Below are 20,339 nucleotides of genomic sequence, written 5' to 3'. Positions count from 1 at the left end.
TGCTTTTCAATTACACTGCCTTAGGAAAGTCATTGTTTGCTACCTGGTATAAACTAGACTGCGCTATGCCCTGCTCCCCCAGAAACACAGGACTGATTTAATAAGATGATAGTGCATCCTAGGATACACAATCTGTACGTATATAGTGACGTATAGACAAAAATAAAGTAAACCCAAAAAATAATTCCCTTGGGACCACAGAAGCCTATCTGAATCAAAATCTTTTTTTTCAGACAAAAGTTTTGCTTTCCACAGAAAAACGGTTTAGCTAACAGAAAACACAATGCATAGTCGTTAAGTCTTCAGACAGAAGCAGTAAAAAAAACTTTATTTTTTTTTAAATTGTCAGTCTCCAGTATTAACTTCACTAGACAAAAAAGGAAAAATAAAACATAGCTTTGCTGAAGTTGGTGGTGACAAACGAGAATCAAGATTTTAGTTTTTAGGACTCAATCACATCTGTCAAACTTTACAGATAATTGTTGCCACCTATGAAAAATAAATTGAATTCTTACCACAATGCCAGCATTTTTTATTGCAAGGGGAAGACCTAGCAGCCCAGTTCCAATATTTCCTTTGAGGAGATGGGTAAGTGTTTGTATAAACCTGAGGATAAAAAAAGAAGTCACAGCAGAAGTATATCACATTAGTTTAAAAAAAAAAAAGTTCTATCGTTTACTAGCATACAGGGATCATTTGTGAGCTTCATTTACTTAAGAAGGTCCAGCACATCCAAAGGATATTCTCATTAATCTCTAGATGTGAGCTCCTTCACATGGAATATACAAGTCTGGTCTTCTTTCCTCTAGCTTGTGAAGGGCTCAATTTTCTACGCAATTTTATTGTCTTTCTGGCTCAGAAACAGACAGAATTATGAAGTTTTGTCAATGCTACTTTAAAATCATGGACAGTCCAAACAGTTACCAATTACAAATTACAATTCTGACAGCCAAGAACTTTATCAAAAAGAACAAAAAGAAAACTTTACAAGATCTTCAAATTAAACTTTAAAACACAGATATTTCCAAAGTCTCCTGGAGTTTCTTTATTAAAAAACAAAATGAAACAAAAACTTCCTTAAACACTGCTTGAATTCTGAGTGACCTGATGATTTGGCACATGGATGCCTTCGAATATTTTATGACCAGTGCACTGCTAGTTTCTGAAGAACAGAGACCTACTCAAAAGGGGCTGCTTTTGGCAGCAAAAATCCCATACCAAGTCCTAAAGTAAAACCGCAAAACTGTACTGTGGCTGCAAGAACAACCCCTAAGAGTTCGTTACACTACTCATAAGGCACAGACTTCGGGTAATGAGTTTTAACAAGCTGGTACTTGAAAGTAATACATACGTAATGCCTTCTTCATTATCAAGTTGGTAATGCTTCTCAGCTGGTGACAAGTCATGTTCATGCTCCTCATCTGAATTTTGTTCTTCAATTAAAGGCTTCATCACCTCCATGTCTACAGAACAGAGTTAAAATAAAACCTGCTTTATAAGCAAACTAGAGTTTAGAAGTAAAAGAGAATTCCAGTAGTTCACCATGCCATGACATTTCCTGTGAAACTAACTATAAACCCGATTTAGACAGACAGATATGTACAGCACAAACTTGCACAGGAAATACTCTGTCTCTTTAAAGGGGCACATGTTCTCATTATTCACAAACAGCCTGGTTTAGCACCAAACACTGAAGTTTTCCATTAGTAAGCAACATTTTCCATCATCACCACTTTTATGTTTTAGATTATTTTGCAAGCTAATATAACATACAGCGAAACAGAAACGTCATCCATTGCTACGAAAGGATGAGATTCATCTTACTTGCTCTCAGCTATTTCAAAACTAAGCATTTGGCCTACTCCCCATCTCTCACCCATAGAGAGCAATGGTGTCTCCACAGAGCTACTCCATCCTGAAAAAGATGTCTAAAAGAGGCATCCGAGAAGACACCTCCGAACTGTAGAGACAACCAAGATATTGAATTAGATGAAATGGTTCAAACTGCAGTTTCGTGAACTTTTTAAAGAAGCATCACACTAAATAACAGTGCTAAAGAGCACCAAGCAGCCAGCAGTGAACAAAACTGTCCTTTTAGGTGACACCAATACCTTATGCTAGTTTAATGATGATGAAATTTATAACCACCTTTAAATGACCACAGCTGAGCAAAACGAATCCTGCCAACAGCAAGAAGATCATTCACTTTGCGCTTGCCTATCACGGTACCCGTTTATCAAATTTGTTGACTCAATCTCAACTATCAGTTCCACGACTTTCACAACAAAAAACTCCTCTTCTTATGTGATTTCTTCATGTAATTCTAACATTCTCTACTGATTTTTAAAAAATTGCTAAGTATTTCTAAGTGTACAAGAGCACACTTTTACTGAATTATCACATTATATATTTATAGAACTAAGGAAACATTGAAGAATACCACAAAAACATTAACTGCATTAAAACGTTCTTCACTATTCAGCAAGCAAAAATATTTAATGTTCACTCAAATATATCAACCATGCTACATTTATACCTTACGTAAGAAAAACATACTTGTCCAGTGAATATCTGTGAAACTTCTGACACTGAGAAGTGAGATTGTAGAGGCATTTAAAAGACAGGATAGACAACCTGCATTTTTAAAATATATACCGGAACACAAAACTGCCAGATACGAGCGTTACTTAGGAGTTATCATAGACAATCTGACAAAAATTACTAGTTTGATTTGAAAATATATGTGCACAAAAAAAGACAGGACATACAGAACCTTGAAAAACAGCCATTCAACAAATCATTCCTGTTTTTAAGACACCTTAAAGATGTCTAACTCAAGAGGAGGGTACTGAAGCCAACCACAAGCAAGAGCAACTTATAAAAAACAACCGTAAAAGAGATGTTCCCATAAAACAGAAGAAGGCTTATCCAGGTGATCGATCTCTCCTAAAAACAAGGAGACATATGGAATAAGATGTAGGTCAAGTTGAAAGCCAATAACAAGAGCACTTGATAGAGGCAAAAGATTCCCAGCGGGATGTAACATCAGGAGAGGTCAGAGAGGTGATAAGAAAGTTCAGTATAAAGCAAATCTATAGTCAGCAATATTCTAATTATACAAGTTGAGATAGCTTTAATCATCTTTCACTATATGGTATGTAGTATATACATTGATCAAAAGAAGGGTCAACAAAGATGTCCCTCCCCTTCATTCCCAATGCATTGCATTGACTAATTAACTGGGATGCAACTACCATTCTCTCTAACCTCTTTCAGTCACTGCTGTAAGTAAGAGCCTTGGCCTCACAGCCCACTCGCTCATTCTGCACTTGACAGTCCTGGAGGAAAAGTCATTCACCACAGGTGTCAGAGGAAGCTCCGGGCTAATGCTGGAAAGTTTCAGCCAGCGGGCAAGTGCTGAGTGGATTTTCCTTTTTAGGAAAACTGAGTCTGATATAACAGTCTGAAACGTTTCCACTAGCAACAAACCAAACTGCAAGTGCGCAAAGTCTGTGATCATACGCAATTTAGCAGCGTATAAAAGAAATCATCATCATCCTCATTAATTTAACTTTCCGGTTTCTAATTAGTAAGCTTTGACTTGATCACGTTCTGCAGGACACAGTTTGCAATGCTGAACAACGAACGTATAAGTGCGGCAAGTAAGGTTCCTAATGAGGAGAATGAGCGGAGCAGGCCACAGCTTTGAGACAGAACTGCTTGAATTTTCTTCCTTAACCTCAGCACCCAACAAAGACATAGAAGACTTAATTCAGAAGTCAGGCTTCTTCATTTACTTTATTACACTGCTCTTTGAAACAGACAGAACTAAAAATTGGATGGATAAGAATAAAAATAAAAGGGTTTGGAAACAAGTCTTCCTCCCTGCCTACTGCATCTGGGCAGATTAGGCTCTTTTTCAGGCTTGCTTTTGTTACAGCAAGTCAAGATGGCATCAAACTCTACACAGTCACCCTTGAAGTCTCCCTCAAAAGACTTCTTTCTTTCGGTCTTTCTTTTGCTCTTTGGTCTGAATACCTGCTCTCACGATGAAGCCTCTGCTGCAAAGCAGTTGTCTTCCCATGTCTCGTTTGCCTCTGCGCCTTCACCCCGTGCCCATTTTGCGGATTTCCTCCCTTGCTAACGCTCCCCGACTCCGTGCACCACGATGATGCAAACAGCAGCCTTCCCCAATGCTGCCTTGCTACACCACTTTAAAGGAACATAGCCGCCTGCACTGTGTTTAAAACTAAAGCAGATATATCTTATCACCTGGAGGAAACACAACAAAACTTCCAATGAGGAGCACTGTGACACTGTCACTGTAATATGAAAAGTTTGGTAGTTCGGATGCACGCGCTTAGTTGCCACAGCACTTCACTCCACGTTTCCTGGCAGGAGCAGGGAGTGACAAGACTGCGATTCAGAAACTTTCCTCAAAAGCTACCCTCTGAATGAAGCCAAGTAAACATGGGTAAGAGACTCCAGGGTCATGCTTCTGCACTGACATTAAAAGATTTAACAGGACCTAGGAATCTTGCACACTTCATAGAACAAGCAAATAACCAAAGGTCACTCTCTGCCTAGCTGCTCTCTTCGCAGCTAATGCTGGGCAAGGAAGATTCAACAAGGCTGCCTCTGGTAGCTATAACCTACCAGAATACTATGAGCTGCCTAACCACAGTCAAATGTACAAAGATGGTGCTGCCCATACCAGATTTAGCTTGAGGTCTCACATGAGGTCTCTCATAGACTGTTCGTACATACTACTCCTCTTAAACTGAGCTTTCGTTAAGGCTTATTTTCTCAGGAAGGATGCTTCCACCTCCACCTCTCTCCTTGCTTTCCTAAAGGCACATTTCTCCTACCTCAGACAAAACTGGTCAGATTTCTGATAAACTCATTAAAAGTATTTGCCCACCTTTGGAAGCCCAATTCTTCAGAGTCTGGAAATAGTAAAGCAAATACCTCTGGCAACCAAAAACTAATTTCTATCCTTTGTGCCTGCCATGCTGTGATAAAGGGATCACCTATGAGTAAGATGAAAGAGCAGACAAACACTTTTCAATCTCAATTTTAAGAGAAAACAGAAAGATCTTGTCTCCTTGCAGCTAAGCACATTTGAATTTTCCTGAGATGGCTGCATTTTTAACTTTTGGGTACATACTGTATCTTGTAGCAATTAAACAAAATATTTGTTGCTTGATGCGCCCAGATACCTTCAAGCATCTTGCATAGACTTGTTGTAAGCACCTCTACCATATACCTTCAAACTAGCAGCATGGCTCTTGGGACCAACAGCACTGGTGAATATCAGCAACCACTTGGTCAAGGGAGGAAAGTGAATTTCTTTCTTCCACGGTAGCCTGATCCTGGAAGTTTTGATTTATACATACACATTGTTTACCATACAACTCGTCTGGCAACACATTACTCAGTGAAGACTCCATATTTTAAAAATATCCCATTTTACTTTTGTCTCAACTTCCTGCCTGTCATTCCGACCTCAAAGGTAATCATTTAACAATGTATTTAGACATATTCAGGCATTCTGTTCATTTTTTAAATACTAAGAATGTTTCTATGAAGGCAACCTATTTTTCCATTTGAAAATCCATCTCTCTATGCCTAAAGCCATCTAGTCATCTAAGAGTTTTTTTTATCACTACCACCCATCATTGGTGGAGTGCTGATAATAAATTACTGCAGTGTCTAGATATCTTAACTGAGGTCTAGCAATTCATGTTCTGCAGAAATAACAAAATAAGACGACTCTTGGTCCTGAAGAGTTTAGAATCTAAAAAAAGGCAAGAGATGAATGTACAGGCAAGAAGAACATGGAGAAAAGAAAGAAAGTACTGTGTTTAATATGCTGAGACTACAGACATCCAGTTTTTGATATTTCCAGAAGCAGTAGGAGTATTAAAACCTACAAAGATTATATTCTCAACTTTCTGTCTATATATAACATCTGTGCTAACACTGCATTTGGTGAAACCACACTCGTTTGGAACTACAATGCTAAAATATACTCAGTCATGATATTCAGAGTATCTGCACCCTTCCTGCAGTCTATACAAGTTTGCTGCTATTCTTGTCAGCTAATACTGACATCAGTTCAGTAAATGACAACAATTCACAGCTCCATTTTGCAATAAGGAAGAAACAAAGAGAAAAAGGGAAGAAAGGACTCAAGGACAGCAGCTCTAAAACATACCAAAACTTGGTGGAAGATGAGCATATACATGCTTTCCTCTATGAGAAATCATTTGCGAAAAGCATTAGCAGAATGTGATTGCACAGAGCAATACAGAATTTTTGCTGTCTGTTGCACAGTGCTTTAGGGGAAGAGAACTTATGCTTGGCATAAGCAGAAGGCTTGCACCAGACAGGAGGTGAGGGGGTGACCAGGCAGCACAGCGCACACGAGTCAGTGGAACGAGGACAGGGAACACAAACACATATGGCATAAGTCCTCCTTGGTCCTTCTCCTGCCTTTCAACATCAAAAATCTTCATCAATAACAATTTCTAAAAATATTCAGAGAACTCTGTAACATTACATCATAGTAGTGCTGAACTGAATAAAAGTTAAAAAAAAAAAAAAACTCTGAAAGCTTAGATGAAAGTACTGAAGACTCATGCACATTTTCAAAGAAATTCAAGCACAAATCTTCATTTTTCCTAGTCGCCAGTGTTTCAACAGCCACAGTCAAGGAAGTTACCTACTTCTTTATCTCAAAAGAACAGCACAATCAGACTGGCCAGATGCACTCAATAATTTCTCTGGGTTGTAACATTTCTGCTCTGGGAAGAAAATACAATAGCAGTTTTTTAGAAACCAATGAATAGCATCTACGTAAATTCTAATTTACATAGGAAAAAGAATGGCCTCTTCCCTGTATATACTACACAGAAATATAATTCAGTCTTTTTTTTCCCCACTCTCTTACAAAATAAAGAGAATAAAAAGGTTTACTACATAAGGGGCATCTTCATCAAGAGTCTTCAAGATCCACTGAAATCAGCTAATCATGTTATGAATTAATCATGTTACTCACAACTGCTTCATTACTACTTTCTTGTTCTTTTGGCAAAAAGCTATGCCTCGGAAGAAAAGGGAACTTTTCTCCTGCAAAAAATCAGAGTATTTACAAATATCAGCTATATTACTAACAGAACAGCCTGGCTGTGACCAGTATCCCATAGGACTGGTCACTAGATGTGTAGTACAGGATTCATCTCATTGGTACTGCATGTGTTTTCACCTCAGCTAGTCCCTCTGGACTCCCTCTGTAGTCAATAGAAGGAAATATTCTTAGAGGAAGATTTATCTGACTCAATTTAAATACCTATCTCCAAATGAGCAATTGCTTCCTAGAGCCCTGTATTTCACTCCACTAACTATACAAGAAGTGAGCGGTGTGTAGCTCAGATGAACTCCATACAAAATATTTACATTATTACAATACAGTTAGTAAAATACATTTGGGTAGAAAGAAAGGAAGTGCAAAATAATAGCAACAGAATTATGAACAGAAAAATAAGTATAAGATATATAGGTATGCTCTGCTATCTGCATATTTATTTCCACTCCTTTAGAGTTCCACAGCCACCATCGACTACCCTGCTCCACTGGTTTTCCATAAGAATTTAGGTCAGAGGAGACCTCTGGAGATCACACCATCCAAATTCTCGCTCAGAGTAGGGCTGACTTTGAAGCTATATCAAAGTTGCTCATGGCCTTGTCCAGCTCAGTTTTGAAAGAATCTCAGGAAGGACATTCCACACTGTCATGGTAATCCGTTCCAGCAAAAACCATTCTCAGGGGGAAGAACTTTTTTTTTTTTTTTCTCCCTTATCTAAATGAAACTTCTTTCACTGCAATTTGTGACTTATGTCTCTCATATGTTTGCTGTGCGCCTCCTAAGAATATGGCTCCTCCTTCTCTATTAACAACCATAATACCCCTGAATAAAAAGCCTTACTAAGTTTAAGTAAGTAACATCCACTGTTCTCCCCCTGTCCAAGGAGACAGCCATTTCATCATAAAGGATCATGAAGTTAGATGTATAAGTACGATTTCTCCTAGATAAATCTGTGCTGGTCACTCCCAAAAACCAACTTGTTCTTCATGTGCTGAAGTCCTCCTTCAGGATGACTTGCTCTGTAATTTTGCTGGTTTCCAAAGTTAGGCTGACTGTCCTGTATTTCCTGAGATTCTCCTCGTCTTTTCAGAAGATCTACCTTTTTCTAGTCTTTGGGGAACTCACCCCACAGCCTTCCAAAGGGGAAAGGGAAAGAGAGGCCTTTCAGTACCACTGGCCAGCTCCCTCAGCATTCTTTGGGCAACCCTTCTGATCCTATGGGCTGGTACATATCCAGCTTATTCTAGTCCTAAGCCCAATCCTCCTCTACTGGGTGTAATAGTACCTCACTCCCTCTTACTCTCTGCTATTAGAGGCAGATACTGGCAAGGCCTGAGAACATAACCTGCCAGTAGAGAGGCAAGGAAGGAAAAGGATGAAATACTCAACACAATGTCCTTTATCACAAGGTCACCTCCCCCTTCAGCAGCAAGCCCACATTCACATAGTTATTGTGCTGCCGATGTACCTGTGCAGGCCCTTCTCTTATGGCCCTACCAGTTTCAACTCCAGCCAAGACTGGCTTTCCTATTTCCATCCCTGTGTGCCCAGGCAATACTTCCCTGTTCCTCTCAAGTGGCCTGTCCCCACTCTCCACCTTCCTTTTGGCATGTGAGCTCAGTTAGTTCCCTGTTCAGCCAAGCTGGCCTCCTGCTATGCTCACCTCACCTCCTGCATATCAGACTACAGTTCTTGTGCTTTGAAGAGATTGTCATTGAAAATCAACCAGCTCTCCTGGGATCCTCTGCCCATCAGAGGAGCAAATTGCCAAGGTATCCTGCCTGCCCGTTCCCTGAACAAGCCTATACTCACCCTCCTGAAGTAAAAGGTATTTAGTCAGCAACTTGATTTCCTTGCCTTCACGATCTTAAACTTCTCCGTCCACAGTCACTACAACCAAAGCTGCCATCCACTGCCCTGCTCATTCATGAGTAGTAGAACTAGCAAAGTACTTCCCCTAGTTGGCTCATTCAGCACCTGCATCAAGAAATTAGTCCTCCATGTACTCCAGAAATCTCCTGAACTCCTTCCCAACAAATATCAGGTAGTAAAATTCCCCCAGAAGAACCAGGACCTGTGACTAGAAGGCCTATTCCAGTTTAAAGAAACTTTCGTCTACCTCTTCTTCCTGACTAGATGGTCTGTAGCAGACACTCTATTCCATTCCTCTGGTTGGCCTCCCCTCTGATTTTGACCCATAAGCTCATTTGTCAAATACAGCAGTTGATTGATTTCGATAAACAAAGCTTTTTTTTTTTTTTTTCCTCTTCAGAATTAACAGAATAGAGAGAAGACACATATTTGGCAAGGAAGATGAAAAAGAATAGGATCACTGAGATTTGTCAAATGGAGGAGAGGCTGGCTGTCTTTCCAGAATGAGTCATCATTCAAAAAGAAGTCATCCTCTTTACCTATGAAACTGAATGCTTGACCATTACCCCCTTGCCCTCCCCCACCTTTTCCTCTTAGTTAACTTACTTGATCTTCACTCATGAGGGAGATCATGACAGTAATGAATAAAAAAGCATTTAGAAAGGAGGCAGCAAGAATACTCACACTGGAAGATTTACATGACTGATTCATTCCAAAAGGTCAGTTTCTCCCTTAGTTGATTATCCCAGTGATTCTGTTCTTGCCTCTCCATCTTTCATGCCACACATAATGTCCCCGTATATTTAAATTAAATGTATTTCATTAGCTCCTGCATGCATCCACCTCCAGTACATGAATTGTCATGGGAAAAATTGCTTTGCTATTTGGACTATCACAAACTATGCTTTTCATGAACGAATCCTGGACAAACAGCAGAATATTCCTGTAGTAGACTAGTTCTCTGTTAGATGCTATTGATGATGGTAAACTTGGAGTTTTAAGGAGATGTCTAAAGGAGCACGATCAACTTTTTAAGAAAGATCTTTCACGTAAAAATGTCACTATTGGGAAAAAAAAAAAAGTAGATAGGTTAAGAAAGGGGGGGATAAGACCAACAGGCAACGATCTCTTCCTCCTCTGCTTTCTCATCTAGATAACCAACCAGCACAGCAGGTCACCTAAAGCTGGGGACGGATCTCCTCATGAAACAGAAAGACTCACATTGACTTGCTCTGTTGTTTCTAGCTCTTTATCAAAGTCTTCTGACCTCCTGATGACATCTTCCTCAAAGTGAAGATTTGATGTCAGATAAAAACCTTGCAATAGTTGTTATTAACCAACTGGAGCTGCATCAGAACCAGTTTCAAATGAAAGGAGCAAAGAAGAAAAAGTAGCCAAAACAATACAGCTAGATAAAGAAATACAAGATCACAGCAGCCAGCAATTCCAACAATGCAGAAAAATCTCAAATAAATCCATATCAAGGTCTTCATAAATGAAGTCCGAAATCCTTTCTATATCGTAATTTTAATCACTGGTAAAATTCCCAAGTCCCCTACTTAAGTGCAATTTACTCCTCAAGTTGGCAACAAATCACGTGGCATACTATACCGACCCAAAACAAAGACGACCCCTCCCAAACAGAAGTCATAGGCAAAGATTTTTATTCCATACCAATAGTCAATATATAAGCATATATATAATAATAGATAGCTTTTCACTAACAATTTGCCTGAAGTTAACTTATTTTCTTCTCTTACCTTTTATTACTATCGCTTCCCATTTTAATGTTTCATTTCCTTGCTTGTCACTCTTAACTAGTCTCAGCTGTTTCTTTGAATTCAGAGAAATCACCTTCAGTTCCATACACGGATTTGTAATATACAGCATATCTTAAACCCTTTATCTGGAACTTCTGGATTTATCTGATCCTAGGCTATCTTAACCCCATGACAAAATAGTATTCAAAAAGGCTTCTTTATTTTCCTGTTGGGGTTGGAGCATAATCTCCCACCAAGACTAATTCTGAGTATAAAGACTTCAAATATCTTTAAAGGATCTGTTCAGCACAATATCAAGCATCTGCAGTTACGATACCATGCCTCCTAGGTCACAATATCAAAATTCATTTCCACAATAGCATTCTTCACTGGTAGAGTTAGACAACCTTTGAATGCATCTAGGATGAGAAGTGGAATGCAGTCTCCTATTCTAAACAACATTCAGCCAATCCATCATTAAGTCTGCAGACATACAACCTTGGTTTTGACCCCTAATAGATACTGCATAAGGCAGCTGTTCCTTCTGCACTGTTCCACATTTCAAGATGGTACCAACTTTCTATCATCTGCTAATACTAATAATATTACTGTAATACATACTTCTTTAAGTTTGTACGATAAGAGGTTTTGCATTTGTTTCTTCAAAGGTGTAACTGCATGGCACGTCAAAATAAACTGGTGTCTACTGCATTGTCCATTTGGTATATGATTTTTACATAATGCAGACATATAGTACTAGAATGCTGTAAGTTTTTCAGAGACGTCGACAGGCAGATGCTGGCAAGGCAAAATTCCCCTCTGTAAGCAGAAACTATGACTGGGTGGGAATTGTATACACCAAGTACTACTGGCCTTGATGTTTTGTCCTTATGCTATGTCTTGAGCTTTCAGTTAAATGATTTCCCATATAACTTGGGCATGTTCAAAGATCAGCTTTGATCATACATGTTCTTCTAACTCACGAAAAACTTCTTCTGGATCTACTAAATTATCTCCAAGTTAAGTTAACACAAGAACTTCATGTTTGATTATTTTCACCTCTGTAAATTTGCCTCCATGACATTAAATTTCTTCCTGGACTAACAACTGTTAGCTTTTTTTTCCGCATCCAGAACCACCATGACTTTAAAATCTGCATCTCAACTGCTTCTTATACCTTCTGGTATATGCTCACCTGTTCTCCTACCTCTGTCTCCAGAGGATCTGCCATTTCAAATTCTGTTTAGAACCAGGAAGACTCACAAAACTGCCAAAAATCACAATAGAATTTTCTGAACTACACTACTACTGCACACAACTTCACAAGTGAGAAAAACAACAGTAATCATATGCACTCAGCATATTTTCTTATTCCAGCTTTGGGCCTCTTCAAGCATATTTGTACTCCTTCATCACTGCAAGGTCTCCTACACCACATGGTCATTTTAACCCGAAAGGAAGGTAACATTGAATTCAATATAACCTCCCATTTTTAACTTAAACGACTTGGAAAAAAACTGACCAGGGGACAGAATGGTACCCAAATATGTTTATCACGGGGTGGTTTGAATATTTATTTCCAAATCCTGGAGAGATATAAGCTAAATTTGTTTAGTATTTATTTTTCCACACTGTTTTGCTGTTTTATAAGTTACATTTATGCAATACAAATCTCAGTTTCATACTGAATTACATATCCAGCTGACAGTTATGAGCTATCACTAACAATAATAGAAAACGAATGCATTAGAAAAAGTATTTACTTTGAAAAACAGATTTAAGTTTTATTTACAAAGTACCTCAATGTACAAGATAGCACATTTTATATAAAACTTGAGTCTCAGTAGCATGAAACCTCCTATTCTAGAGGAGGAACCGATATTTAGTAATCACTATGTGCAAGAATTCGTAACTTTTTGCATATATACTACATTCTGCTACATATTACACTACAGAATCACAGAATGGTTGAGGTTGGAAGGGACCTCTGGAGATCATCTAGTCCAACCTCCCTGCTCAAGCAGGGACCTCTAGAGCATATTGCCCAGGACTCTGTCCAGACAGCTTTTGAATGTCTCCAAGGATGGCGACTCCACTACCTCTCTGGGCAACCTGGTCCAGTGCTCTGTCACCCTCACAGGAAAAAAGTTTTTCCTCATGTTCAGACGGAACTGCCTGTGGTTCAGTTTGTGCTCGTTGCCTCTTGTCCTGTCGCTGGGCACCACGGAGAACAGTCTGGCCCCATCCTCTCGACACCCTCCCTTCAGATACTTGTACACACTGATGAGATCGCCTCTCAGTCTTCTCTTCTCCAGGCTCAACAGGCCCAGCTCTCGCAGCCTTTCTTCAGAGGAGACATGCTCCAGTCCCCTCACCATCTTCGTAGCCCTCCGCTGGACTCTCTCCAGGAGTGCCACGTCTCTCGTGTACTGGGGGGCCCACAATTGGACACAGTACTCACATTACCCCAGGGGAGGCCTCCCCAGGGCTGAGCAGAGGGGCAGGATCACCTCCCTCCACCTGCTGGCAACATTCTGCCTCATGCACCCCAGGAGACCATTGGCCTTCTTGGCCACAAGGGCACACTGCTGCCTCATGCTCAACTTGGTGTCCACCAGCACTCCCACGTCCTTCTCGGCAGAGCTGCTTCCCAGCAGGTCAACCCCCAGCCTGTCCTGCTGCATGGGGTTCTTCCTCCCGTACGTGCAGGACCCTGCACTTGCCTTTGTGGAACTTCAGGAGGTTCCTCTCCGCCCAGCTCTCCACCCTGGCCAGGTCCCTCTGAAGGGCAGCACAGCCTTCTGGAGTGTCAGCCACTCCTCCCAGTTTTGGATCATCAGCAAACTTGCTGAGGGTGCACTCTGTCCCTTCCTCCAGGTCATTGATGAATACATTGAACAAGACTGGACCCAGGACTGACCCCTGGGGGACACCACTAGCTACAGGCCTCCAACTTGACTCTGCGCCATTCACCACAACCCTCTGAGCTCGGCCATCCAGCCACTTCTCAATCCACCTCACCGTCCACTCATCCAACCCACACTTCCTGAGCTTACCTAGGAGGATGTGATGGGAGACAGTGCCAAAAGCCTTGCTCAAGTCCACGCAGACAACATCCACTGCTCTCCCCTCATCTACCCAGCCACTCTTTCCATCAGAGAAGGCTATCAGATTGGTCAGGCTATCAGATTACCTATATCCTGCTTTCAATTCACCTCATGTTAACCTATCCATTTCATCCTGTAGGCTGATGATGTTGAAGACTTGAATGTCAAGAAAAGTTAATAGGCTAGCAGGATATTAGAAAATTCTTTAAACATGTTTCTTTCAAATGCAGCTAAACAAAGGAGCCAGCCAACTTTCATGTTCCAACCTGACAAACGTCAAAGCGCTCTTACAGGGACTTTCTTCATCTGGAGAATCTAGCACCAGCTCTTCTGGAGAGAAAGCACGAAACTGCACCTTATTGAGACACTGAAGATAGATCTATTTGACCACAAAGAAAAAAAGTGGGCAGTTTCCTTGAATGCCCCTTTATAAAACTTTTTAAAGCTCCATTATATTAAAAGTAATATCTGCATGTGTTTATTTTTTACACATACGATCTGCTTACACACGTTCATTACACAGTATTTATATTATGGAACTGATTTTGTTGATATTGCTGTTTACCTCACTACCGTAAAAGATAAAACTTTTAAAATGCTGATAAAAACTGCTAAACCTTAAAAGAAAAAAAGAATTACTCAATACATCTCAGAAGTATAACTAGACCTTCAAAACTCCAAGGCCATTACAATCAGCTTTTCTCTGACCTGTTAAGCTGGCCACAACAACAACAGCAAAATTGTATACAACACACAGTGCACAGTAGGTGGCTTAATTATTTTCTAGATTGGTCCTCCTTTACTACATAAGAGGTATTTATTTTAACCTAGTTATTATCCAGACATTTATTAGTCCGAGCACCTGTGACTGGAAACAATTTATTTTAAAAAATGAGATAAAAAGTAAAGAATTTGAAATTGATTTAATAATAAAGACAATTAAGAAAAATGTTATTATTGTTAAATATACCTCCCCATACAACACAAATTAGAGTTATATATCCTTTACTTTTAAAACGCATAGGAGGTCTTCAGAGATTTTGTCTACAGGTACAGACTAAATTTCATGCTTCTAAAATATATCATTCATCTGCAGATCAGAGTGAAAAAATGCAGTACGAATATAAAACATAAAGGTTAGTCTCTGAAGAAATGAAATCTTAAGTGTTAGAATCTGATTTTAGACTAAGCACACAGTAGAATGCTATATGCCTGTAATACTCTACAGAACAATAACCACTTCAAAATCTACACCTATTTATATAGATTTTTTTGTCTTGTGGGATCAATACCATGATAATAGTATCTTGAAATCTCTTCAAATATTCATTAACATACCACTCCTGGGCAACAAATATCGAGGAAAATGAAAGTCAATTATTTACCCATATTTCCAGAAATATTTAGCTAAAATTAGAAATCAGAATGTCTGCTTCCTATCTGTATATTTAGGGCAGCAGTTCATAGGTCTTATTCTAATATAGTAATTCATTTGAGAAGTGAATGTACTCTAGCAATGCTATTTAGCTGCTTATTCTACCCATATCATTGCTCTTCAAATTGCCTCCTCTTCCCATCATTCCTCCCTTTCTCCCATGACCAGTCTGCAACTTTGGTCTAAAACGTGTGGATCAGCAAACAGTAACAGTACAGGGGCAAATTATCACGTTTGGATCATACAGCTTTCTAAACATGAGTTCCTTCATTTGGCAACAGATCTCCACTGCAGAGATACTGTGACTATGTCCTTATCGCAATTCAAGCACAGTCCCCACTAATATTGACATCCAGGCTTGCGTAGCATCCAAACTTAAGGGACCCAAAGCATGCCAGGTAAGAAAGCTTAAGCTTTCTCTGCCCCACAAAGCAGGTATGCAACCACAGTATAGAAGAGCAAGGGCCTAACTTTGCGTTTTTGACCCTAGCCTGAAATTAGCTATTCTGAGAAGTCCAGTCATTGCCATAAAATCAGCATGGAATAAACACGCTGTCTTAGATGTCTTCATAGGAAGGTCCAAAACATGCAGTTTAAATAAGAGGTCAAACTTGTGCTATGAGAAACAGCATAAGCATGTCATACACGAATCAGAGGTGAAGCTGGCTGTCATATCGCAGAATGCACGGTACAGTGCACACCTCCATTTGCCTTAGGTCCCTGCTCCACCAAGCAGTCCAGAACGCATCTATTTGCTACTAGTTATCCAGTTCCCAGTCACAGTTCTCATCGAAAAATTTTGCATTATGTTTCATGGTTCAGCACAACTAAAAATTTTGAGACAATTCACATCTATTCAACCATTTGTTTTTACTTAACCAAAGCATCAACCACTTTTCATCTCTTTCTCTCCTTCAGCTAACACGAAACTCTTTTCACCTTGTGCTACCCCAAAATTTCTTTTCAGGTCAAACGCTGTCTTCAGATTTTAAGTTATTTAAATATTTGTCACTGTTCTTCTTTCTTTTGCTAACACCCATGTAAGAAGGATGTCAACGTTCTACAAGTACTGCCACCACCAACAAACTAACACAAAGGGCATTTCTTTCACTTCTCCCAAAATTACAATTTTAATGTTAAACTGATTCTTTAGTCCACTAGAGATATATATCTCTAACGGATCAATGATTTAAGTCACACTATAGCGATACATAAATGTTAATGCAGTATTCTCAAAGAACTCTAAAGAAACCCAACCACTAGTCAATTCCTAGTTATATAACGGGAGAATAAAATTCTAGTGGTTAGATTTTTATAAACATCATGTTCAGTTTTGTATCTTCAAGATTATTTTCTTATCCCTTAGAACTTGCCAGCTTCTTGCTAATGTTCACGGATCTACTTCTAAAGAAATCGTTGAACTGTTACTAAATTTACTTAATTGTAAAGCTACATATAGCAAACTTAAGTAAACCTTCAGTTAAAAAGCTCCATAAGTACATTTCAGTTTTCACTGAGAACTTGATCATTTCTCTATACTACTCAAGCAATTAACACTTCAAAAAATAACTGACCCTCTTAGAAGCACAAGGGACAAAACGAAGCTCCATCATTTCCATTTTACAGATGAAAGAGACAAAAAGATAAAGCAACTAGCTATGGCTGCAGAGCAAAGTTAAAGGCAAAGGCAGCATTAAAAATAAAGTCAAATCCAATCTCCCATTGCTCCTTCAGAGAAGGCCACCTCTGAGATGAACAGCTATCTAGAACCTGTCTTCCAAATATAAATAATATAATCAGATTTTATCCTCGAGGTTATGGAAGTCAGTGACATCTAACAGGAAGAGCTGGATTTGACATAAAAATGTAAAAAGGTATAGAGGCAGGATAAAGCTTATAATTGTTTACATCAGCTGTATTCACTCAGTTTAGGGGAGATGGAAAATACAGATCTTGCTGGAGCACTACCTGTCATGTATATTCATACAAATATTTTGAAAAGGCATTAATCAAAGGGCCTCTCACGGACAGCTCATCACTCAGTCGCAGCTTCTACACAAGAACATGCTAACAAGGCCAGGCGTACAGCAGAGTATTCACAGTCCTGTAAAATACATTTATTAAATGCAAGGTGTCCCAGTGCCTCAGTAATAGGGACACCGGTTCATTTTAACATGCAACTGTTTCGACTGCTGTAAAAAAGGGAAATCAGAACCATGCAAGCTTTACACTAGTCTAAGATGTGGTTTTAAGCTAATATGTTTTCATAGGCGTGCACGTGTTAGAAAGACATATTCATAATGCACAATACATGCCCAGCACCTTCGTCAACAACCCTTACGGTTGCTCTGTGGGACAAGATTAGCGACAGAGTCTCTGAACAGCGGACACATTGTAGCGATGTCTCCTGGACTGTAACAGACAAACACTAATATCATGGAACAACCACTGCTATAACAGCAGGAGGGGCTTGGCTTCCTCAAGAACTCCACTTAATTTAGGGATGGTCAGTTTATTATCTTAAAGCTATCTATGGAGAAGTTTAACACAACTCAGTGTTCCACATCAGGGCTCTCCAAAAATAAAAATTAAAAAATAAAAATAAAAAAAAAATAGTTAAATAGAAAATGTCATCACTGATCATTCTGATTATTTTCCAAATATGCCGCTGGTTCAGTAAACAACTCACCCGACAACTCTGTTACTCCCTCAACACTGAGGAAGAAATATGTTTCTCTCTTCCTCAAACTTCACCTTGTAAAGAACTTGCATAGCATTTTTCTCCACAAAACATCAAACTGTAAAATATACCAAGCACACATCAATCTGATGGAATATACCACGTTACTCAGCCACGTGCTTCCATAATTTTATAAATTATGGATCAACATTAAGTGACTATGACCAGTAGTGCAAGGGGGAGGCTTGTATGGACTGAAAAATGTGGATCTTTTTCTAGTTGAAGGGGGACCTAAGAGAGAAGAATCCTAAGAGAGAATCCTATTCAACTACACACAGATCATCTCCCTTGAGCTGAACTTCAGAGACAGAAAACAGACGAGCAAAAAATCCCTCAAAAGTAAAAACTGTTTTCCACAAAGGTCAAAAAGGTTAAAAAGTCACCTACTTTAAAATAAGCAAGTATTTAATGTTTAAAAACTGCTAAAAAGTCCTAACAATTACATTTCCCAGAACAGTAAAAGTTAATATTACCTTTTGTTGGGTTTCCTTGTGTTTCAAGAACTTTAAAGCTATGCTTGGTACAATTACTTGATGTACTCTCTATTTTTTGGGAAGGTGTCTTTGAATTATTTATTTCAGACTGTAACTTAATAAAATCAGTTTATTCTGCTTTACAATAACATTTGTTAATCTTGAGAGCCATTATTTCTAAGTGTTGAAAGTCAATGATTCCTCATCAAGCAGAAAGAACTGTTTGATTTTGCATCGTAATCGTCAAAAAACACAAGACTAATAAAACAGGACACTTGAATTATTAAAGCAAAGCACACAAAGTCCTTAACAGTTTATTGTACACTTTCCAAGAAGCACTGTGCCACACTGAATCCACATTGAGCCACAATGAATCATGCATCTGGAGAGACGTAAATCTTAAAACAATCCCCTGCCCTTCTCTAGATCAAGCTACACGTTTCTACATGAGTAACAAACTTTCAAGCGATGACACATCAGTAAGAACTTAAAGTATTCAGTAAGCGAGAACGAAACACGTAGGCGACTTCTGCAACCTTACCAGGTGTCTGCCTGCATTTTTAAATAGTTAATCCCTCAAAAAAAAAAAAAATCCAGTTCCAAGGGTTTTGACAGACACTAACTCCGGCACATCTGTGAAACAGAGTAGTTAAAGAAGTTAAAACTCCCTCCCGCCACCTCTGCTCAGGAGGCGGCAGTCCCCGGCTGGAAGACGCACGAGGCCGCAGACGAGGCCGCGCTCTCCCTAGCCGGTCTACGAACACACACATTTCAGGGTGGCACACACGAGCCCTCACGCGCTCTCAGATTCAGAGGGCTCAATATTGATCCGCAATAAATACAAATAATATAGCGCCTCCCCTCCCCTCCCCCCCTAAAAAGACACATCTACAAGCTTCCACGGCAGAGGAAAGCATTCCCTAGGGATCTGACCAAGAAGAGTCTACATAAACTTCCAACCGCGGCCGTAACGTCCCGCCGAAATCAACGGCGGTTAAGCGAGGCCGAGGCCGAGCCCTCGGGGCAACCGGCCGCCGCCCGGGGCCAGCCCCGCCGCCCAGGAGCGGCCGGGAAGGGCCCACCCCCTCCGCCGGGTAGGATGGTTCATCCCACCCGCCCTGCTGCGCTCAGCGCCGAAGCGCATCCCCGCCACGGGCCGAACCATCCCGCCCCGAGCGGAGGGGGGGGAGTGCGAGTCGGCTGGCCGCTCCTCACGGCCCCCTCTCCGCCCCGCGGTGAGCCGCGGCCCCGCCGCTCCTCGGTCCCCGCCGCCGCCACCGCTGCCGGGCTGCCCGCCGCGCCTCACCCAGCTCCTCCCTGCCGGCAGCCTCCATCGCCCTGCCGGCCCCTCGCCAGCCCTTCCGCCAGTGTGGAGCCGGCCGGCGCCGGGAGCGCGTGCGCATGCGCAGGCGCCCCGCCCGCCTGGCCGCGCCCCGCCGGGGAGAACCATAGACACGAGCGGGAAAGACAAGACAAGCGTGGGGAGGTGTGAGTCCTCCAGCGCTGGGCTGGCAGCGCGAGGGCAGCTCGCTGGAGCCTCCCGCCGGAGCCGGTGCCGTGCCGGGCCCTGCGATCCCCTCCCCTCCTCTCCGCAAACTGACCCAGCAGCAGGCCCGCTCCTGGCTTGTCCCGTTAAGCTCCTCGCCCCTGAAAGTCATGTGTCAGTGACAGAAAGTCACTGTCAGCAAGTCGTGTGTGTGAGCAAGGCCTGTGGCTGGGGCAGCCCCGTTGCTCGCGGCCTCCCCTCAGGGCTGCGGCCCGCCTCTCCACAGCGCGAGGCGCTGCGTCGCCATCGGCCCCGGCGG

At 40.9% G+C, this 20,339-nt stretch overlaps 1 protein-coding gene across 1 annotated transcript in view; it reads right to left on the bottom strand.

The window, feature by feature from the left end:
• Nucleotides 1-19,942, bottom strand: part of SLC36A4 (solute carrier family 36 member 4) — a 131,961-nt gene extending 112,019 nt beyond the window's left edge. Inside the window, exons 1-3 of the mRNA XM_068930521.1 lie at nucleotides 19,841-19,942; nucleotides 1,352-1,463; nucleotides 516-606 (exon numbers count right to left, since the gene is read on the bottom strand). Of these exons, the coding sequence (XP_068786622.1) occupies nucleotides 516-606; nucleotides 1,352-1,463; nucleotides 19,841-19,937 (300 nt within the window). The 5' untranslated portion in view covers nucleotides 19,938-19,942. The remainder of the gene's footprint in view (nucleotides 1-515; nucleotides 607-1,351; nucleotides 1,464-19,840) is intronic.
• Between the last annotated feature and the right edge of the window lie 397 nt (nucleotides 19,943-20,339).

The sequence above is a fragment of the Struthio camelus genome, chromosome 1, assembly GCF_040807025.1.
Source record: "Struthio camelus isolate bStrCam1 chromosome 1, bStrCam1.hap1, whole genome shotgun sequence".
Lineage (NCBI taxonomy): Eukaryota > Metazoa > Chordata > Aves > Struthioniformes > Struthionidae > Struthio > Struthio camelus.
Note: the sequence above shows the minus strand (reverse complement) of the source record. Positions and strands in the feature narration are given on the sequence as shown.